The 7,232-nt window shown below is 43.8% G+C and overlaps 1 protein-coding gene across 5 annotated transcripts in view; it reads right to left on the bottom strand.

The window, feature by feature from the left end:
* Positions 1-5,142, bottom strand: part of SKI (SKI proto-oncogene) — an 89,688-nt gene extending 84,546 nt beyond the window's left edge. For 4 of the 5 annotated variants that reach the window (XM_026051019.1, XM_026051021.1, XM_026051020.1 and 1 more), the window contains exon 1: positions 3,821-5,142. In XM_026051019.1, the coding sequence (XP_025906804.1) occupies positions 3,821-4,732 (912 nt within the window). In that variant the 5' untranslated portion in view covers positions 4,733-5,142. The remainder of the gene's footprint in view (positions 1-3,820) is intronic. The other variant, XM_026051018.1, reaches the window with a different exon arrangement.
* Between the last annotated feature and the right edge of the window lie 2,090 nt (positions 5,143-7,232).

The raw sequence follows: 7,232 nt of genomic DNA on the forward strand, positions 1-7,232 counted from the left end.
CTTCACAGAAGTGCTGCTGGGACTTGAACCGTGGGAACACTGCAGCGGCAGCACGTGTGGGTGTGCTCACATGTGTGCACAGAAGGCCCTCTTATTCTTTCCGTATCTGACTACGTACAGCTTTGCTTCAAGTACAGGTATCCGATACAGGTAGGAAATAAAAAAGCATTGTCAGACTTTGCTCAGTTCAATATTAAAAAAAAGAAAGAAAAAAAGCAGTAGGGAGGAAAGAATTTAAAAGTGACCGAATGGAATCCACCCGCTTTACTGCAAATAGCAACCAACAAAGCCTTGCAGCCTCCTTTACGAATTGAGTCGTAGCAGACACACACTGCTCTCCAGAAAGCACTCTGAAACGGGAAGAGGGTGAGAGGCACACTAGGACCATATCTATATCACTAAGCAAAGATTCAATGTGTGCCAGGGACAAGAAGGGAGGAAATAAAAAAAATTCAGGAGGGTAGCAGAAATGGCTGAAGGATCAACGGCTCCTCTACCTCCTGATCTGGTCAGGTTCCAACTGTCACAACTCCCTCCAGCTTTTTGTTGAGACTCATTGCTGACTTCATAGGACTAGAGATCTAGATGGAAGCTTCTTTTCTGAGTGGAAAGAGCAGCCAATGTCCACCCTGTTCAAACCACCATGCTGATGGAGACAGCAGGTCAGTATATGTGCGTAATGGGTGCCTGATGCATACAGGAATATATGGTGGGAATTTCTGTAGGCAAAGGTATTCCTTGTAGCAGTACTTTAAAACTACCCAAAGCAAACCAAAAATAAAACTAACCCAAAACAACAGTTTTGCCATTAAACTGAATCTACAACAGAGGCACTCGCCAAGTCACCTCCTCCACTCAGAATTTAGACTTTTAAAAGGCAGAGCTATGCCTGGAGAAGTCCACAAACTTCATTACATAAACCTCCTGAAGACCCACAAAAAGGCCAGAAAACTTGCTGCTTCTTGTACAGTCACAGACATACACTCCACTACCAACACACAGAATGGCATGAAGAACACACCACACAAAATGGTGTATGCATGCATATGTGTGAACATGCAGACGTACATACATAAATCAGAAAAAAAACATGTATTACTCAAAGTAGAATACAGAATATCTGACACAGCAGATTAAGGTATACAATACACACAAACTCTTCTACATAAGATAAAAACAAAGCAATGCAGAGATACACATCAAAAAGAAAGACCACCATAAAGACACATATGCTTCACCCTTTCATCCACAGAGAGACAGACAGTGCTCTGACACACAAAAACCACACAGACTGACAATCATTAACACAAACACACAGAAGCAGACATGGGATCATCATTTCATTTCCTCACTAGGCAATATAAACTTTACTCCAATGTTATTTGCCCCTGGCCACAGTCTACCAACCCTAGAGCCAGATTAAATCTCTTAGTAATTATCCGCAAACACTGCTACAGCACAAATGACCTGAGCAAATGATATTTATTGGTTTAGCTCAATAGAAAAAGGCTACAGAAAATGGAAGTGTTCAAAACTCAGCGAGCAATGCCAGGTAAGAGTTTCTTACAGAGTCTCTTAAGACTGCATCATTTTTATRGAAGATCTCTGAAGCCTTCTCATAAACCTTAAACTTAAGCCCAGTTCTGCACAGGATGTGTGATAAACTGTTCAGCTTTCTCTGCCCTATCACCAGGACACACGCTTACCATCCCGGTCTTCCCCCATCGAATTCTTTGCCACATCTTAAGAGAACCTATGCAGGAGACTTCTAACATTTTCTTACAACAGATTTTTGCTAAGTTTCCTAAAAAAAATAAGTTATTTTTGGTGTCCACTAAAGATATCTTGAAATCCCTCTGCAAGAAGTGTTGTTTTGTATGCAGATTTTGCACAGCAGAGGAAAAGTGTTTGCCATGTTCTGAGCTAGGACCAATTTAGTGGGCACCCAAAAACACAAGCAATACCAAAATTTAGTTGTAATTTTTAAGCAGGAACAGTCTCTATCTTGTTTTCTGTGTCCAATCTTACCTGCTGTACTGGATAAATTGTGCAATAAAAGCCTTGTAAGAAAAGGAATATACACCTCTAATCATATTCATTTTAATTTTAAACCGTGGAAATGATCAAGCTGGAAACACATCACCATTCAGGGAGCAAAAACATGGAATTTTAAAATTCTGCTTCCCAAACAAAGCGTGCCATATAAAATTCATTCCCCAATCTCAAAAATATCTCCATTTTCAGAACTGCACTCTCCTCTCACAGGCATTCATACATCTATCCCACCATTCCTTCCTGGCACATGACTGACAGAGAATAGACAAGCCATTAAAAACACATCCACCTCCAACCATGGAGATAATGTGGCTCATTACAGCCCAGCCTTGTCACAGTGGTTCTGACACTCAAGCTGGAGGAAAAGGAGGGGTAAGGGCATAGGGTGGGGGGTGAGACTAAAGAGAAGACCAGGAGAGGAACGGGAACTGAGAGCGAGACTCCATTTACTGATCAAAAAAAAGGAGGGGGGAGGGATCAAATCTATGAAATTAGGCCTTTTAGGTTAGCCATACTAACTCCTGCATTATGGAAGGCATTTGGTATTTTTTAAGGGTAGGTTATATATGAGTTTGAGTGCACGGCTGCATGTTTAAACAGATATTTGGGAACTTAATTAAGAATCTTACTGAACATTCTCAATGGGCTTTGAATGTTGCTTCTCCTTTGGGCTAGTGTCATTGCCTTTCTACTCCAGACATGTAAAACTCATGAAAAGTTTCCCCAATACCAAACAAATCAACAAGGTACAACTCAGCAGGCAGGAGTTAATTAAACTTTTCTTGTTTGCTTTTACCCTTTGGAAGGGGGGAGAGAAGGGGCGGGAAGTGAACTGCTCATCCCACAGCCAATTGCACTCCTGCCAGCTAGCCAGACATCCTGGTGTCTGCGAGCAAGTTCCCAAGGCCCGCGGCATTCACTGCTGCCCGCTGAGGAAGCTCTGCGAGGTGCCAAGGCGGCCTCCCACCTACATACTAGACAAGTGATTCAGGGATCTAAAGGCAGCTCAGACTCAGGCGGGGGTGGGGGGAGAGACCACCTAAAATAAATGTGCTGGCTGGAACGGCAGACCGCACTGCATACCTTAAGGAGGCTGCTGCAGCTGGCCTTAGACGCGTTCACTGAAGGCGTACATAACCCCATATAGAAAAACCAAGCTGGTGCTGAGATTCAGACTCCACTGCGCTAACCAGAAAGCACACACTTCTCTACTCACTTACCTGGCACTAGTATCAGTAATGTGCAATATTGTCAGGATTTTTCTTAGCAACCACGTTTTATTACAATACATTCATTTAGCTAATTTAGCCTTTGCCTTCCCCTTGCAGGTATCCAGTTGAGAACAAGTTGTATATATTTGTGCTTGGAGCAATCTGTTACTATTTCTCCTGTGTCTTATTTGAACCCCTAATTCAAGCTTTTAAATTCCAATGTCACATATTTCCTGACAGAGTCTGGGGTAATGAGGTTTGAAGATCCATGTACATCAAAATACAGAAACACAAATATTTCTGTAATTTAAACCTTTAGCTACTGTATTCAGAATGGGAAAAAAAATCTAAATTCACAAACATAAAGTGCCAACTTAAACACTGCTCATCCACGCCAGAAGTGGTGAGAATTAACAGCATGGTTAAATTGTTAAATGACTTTAAAATGCAAGGCACTTAACACATTTAGGTGGATGTCACCTAAATTACAGAAAATTCCCCTTCTCTTCCCCTTCACCCCCACCACTGAAATAAGAATTTAAGACATCACTTACCCTGGGGGCTTTTCTCTTGTATTTGTTGTTATAATCAAATTTTTCTTTCATTTCATCTAAGAGCTGGCCCAGCCTATTTTTCTCCTCTTTCCCTGTGTAATCCTGGCTGAGGAGGATATAGGATCTCCAGTTTGCTGAGTCAAAGCCCCAGTGGCAAGTCCTGTTTTCCAGGGCTTTGTGCGAGTGGACCACAAATTTGTGAGGTGGGTACATAAGCCTGCAGTCCAAGCACTGAATGCAGGCTGCGCTAGGGTTACTGTAAAGCTCTGGTACCAAGAGGCCCTTGCACTTCCCAAAGCACTCATGGTAGACCTTGAAGCTCTTCTCTGTGAGCTCCAGCTCAATCGTGCTGGAAAACTCCTTCTTGCAGTGGGGAGGGTAGGTGCCCCCGTAAAGCAGGGCATTGCAAAGCCTCTCGGCATCAGTTTTGGTAATGAGCCCACAGGAGGGAGCGGAGAAGGGCAGGATGCCCATGACTTTGAGGATCTCCAGCTGGTCAGCGGTGCATCTGGAGCAGTAAATATGTAGCTCATCACACACCGAATTGATCTGCTGCAGGGAGAAGTCCCTGAGCACCGAGTTCAGGATCTGGGGCAAGCAAAGCCGCTTTTCTCCGCCCACCACGAAGCAAGAGATGGTTTCCCCTTCCAGGATGGTCTCGCACCTCTCTGTAGATCTGTCCGAGGGCATGAAGAAGGGACCAGGCATTACTGGAGGCGGCTGGATAGGAGGCAGATGCAATACAGGTTCTGCTGGGTCTTTGCCATTGTCCTTCTTGTACATCTCCTGTGCCCATCGTGCTGAGAAAGCAGCAGGGCCACCCAGGGAGCTCATAGAGCTCAGATGAAACTGTTCCAAGGTCTTCTGCAGTCCTGGATGAGGCTGAAAGCTGCTTCTACTTACAGTCTCCATTTTTTAGTTTCTATTCCCAGAACAAACAACAAACCCCTCAATTATTTTCCACCCTGGTAAAAAAAAAAATCCACTTGAAAGATATATTTTTTTAAGAAAAAAAGAATTATTTAAAAAAATAAAACCCACCCTTTTTTTTTTTTCTCCTTCCCACTCACGTTTATCAATCCACTAATGACAAGGAAGCAAATCCTTTTTGTAGGTATTTCTCTCCTTTTTCTCTTGCTTCGTTACACTTTCAAAACCTCCAAGTCTCCAAAGATGCCCCGATGGAGCAAAGAGTCACGCCAAAAGAGGTCTTCATCCGAGCACTCACCCCCTCAATCAAGCCCTTGGGCAAACGAAGCCCGCCTCCCACAGCCTCGACACACAGACAGAGACACACACGCGCGCGCGCACACGCGCGCACACACACACACACACACACACACACACACACACACACACACACACACACACGCCACCCACAAAAATACAAAAAGTCTATGCCCCGAGCACCGGGGGCTCAAATATATTCTGAAGGCTGCTGCTTCTCTGCAGTAAACTCCCTTCTGTCCATATCCACCAAAAGGAAGGAGCGGGGGAGGAAAGTAAAAACCAGAAGGAGGAAGAAAGCTTGGTCTGTAGAGAAGAACACCACAGAATAAAATTAAAAGGCCCAAATCCCTGGCACTTCCAAAACGGCGAGGGCTAAAGACAAACGAATAAGCAGGCTCCCTTCTCTCTCGTGGTCCCTTAGCTCGGTCTGGGAGGGCTCTTCGTCTCTCGGTTTTCTTTTCTTCCTTTCTCTCGGTCTTTTCAGCGTGCCGTGGGGAGCCGCGGTAACAGAGCACTCATCCTCCCAGCTCCTCTTTCCAGCAGAGACTGAGAGTGCCTGAAAGCTGAGCTAATGCAGGCTGGCTCAGCCTCTCTCCCTCCTCCCCCGCCCCCCCTCTATGTTTGTTGGTGTCTGCCTCAGTCATTGAATCACAGCCAAGAATGTGACCAACTCCCCAGGCTGGGCTCTTCCAGGAACAGCGGCCGCCTCCCCCCTCTCGCTCTTCTTAGAGCTTCTGCAAAGGCAGGCGCGCAGAAAGGCCCTGGGCGGCAGTACTCGCACAGAGAAAAGTGCTAGGTTCACAGACCAGCGCGCCGCGAAGATGGGGCGGGAGGGCGAGGGCTTTTCCCTTCTTGCAGCTTTATTTCTGAACACCAGGAAAAAGGGAACATGCCGAAATGCGCTGCACACACACCGCTTAAGACCTACACTTGCAAACCTGCTTACAACATGTAACTTTGAGCTCCTTTGTATTAGCACAAATCACACACGTGCAAACACAATCCACATGCCAGCTTTACAAACACCACTTCTGATACGAAACAGCATACACTGGTAGCGCAGCCCTAAATGCAAAACATTACAAGTCATGCACCAAATTTTTACATACACTCGATATTTTAAGAAACACTTCATGGAAAAAGAAGCGACATACATAAACGTCATACACCTAAAACACTCTACACGTGTATTGTGAGCACACAAACTCCATGCATGTATGAGACAAGGAAAGAATATAAGGCACAACTGCAATATGGAATAAAGAAAACGAACTACCGAAACTCCCACTGAAATGGTATCACAACTTCAGACTCGAAAATAAAAACCATTTTTTTTCGCAAATTTGAGCAAGGCGATGTCGCTACTGCAACAAAGCGCGACGCGGAACCTTTAAGGAGCTCTTTGTACATCCCGTGTGCGTGGCCGCCGCGCCGCGCGCACCCAGAGAGACCAGCTCCCTCTACTGAGCCATGGGTGCCATGTCCTGATCCTCCTGATCCTTTTTTCTTTTTCTTTTTTTTTTTTTTTTTTTTTTCCCCTTTCTAATGCCAGCATTGAGGCTTTCCTTAAATCCTCCCATTGCTGTTTTTTTTTAACCTTGAACAGTCTGGATAAGTTAAAATGCAAATATCAACATGCAGCACATATCACCACTGCTCAGTTCTGTGAAGTGTTATTATTATTTCATTCTTAGCAGGAATTATACGTTCTCCAATTCATGTTAAAATTAATTTACGAAACCAAAAGTTAACTTTCCCTTTCTTTCATGAGCTACATAACTGAAATTCTAAATATTTTTCCTAACGAGCGCTAAATACATTTTTAACTACTGCTAAGTACACACATATAAAGTTTAAAAGGTTACCTCACAATGTTCACTGTGTGCACACAAAAAAGCTGCAGAATAGCTTAATGACAATACAATTGTAGAAGTATTATTTGTAATGCACTTGTCAAAGTAGTATTCATAGTTCCTTCTATGCCGAGCGATGCAGAAACTGAGCATTAGGATTGTCTCTTCTGAAAGGGTTAACCATTAGAGCATAAATTCAGAGAAAAGAGATCAGAAAATCAGGTAGCACAAAYAGATGGATTTCCAAACATCACTTAAAAAAAAAAAAGTAGAAAACAAGGGTGAGATTTAGTCAAAATCCATCAGATATTTTCTTTGGATTTTTATGT

This window comes from Nothoprocta perdicaria, unplaced genomic scaffold, assembly GCF_003342845.1.
Source record: "Nothoprocta perdicaria isolate Ctin4 unplaced genomic scaffold, notPer1 scaffold_72, whole genome shotgun sequence".
In the NCBI taxonomy this organism is placed as follows: Eukaryota; Metazoa; Chordata; class Aves; order Tinamiformes; family Tinamidae; genus Nothoprocta; species Nothoprocta perdicaria.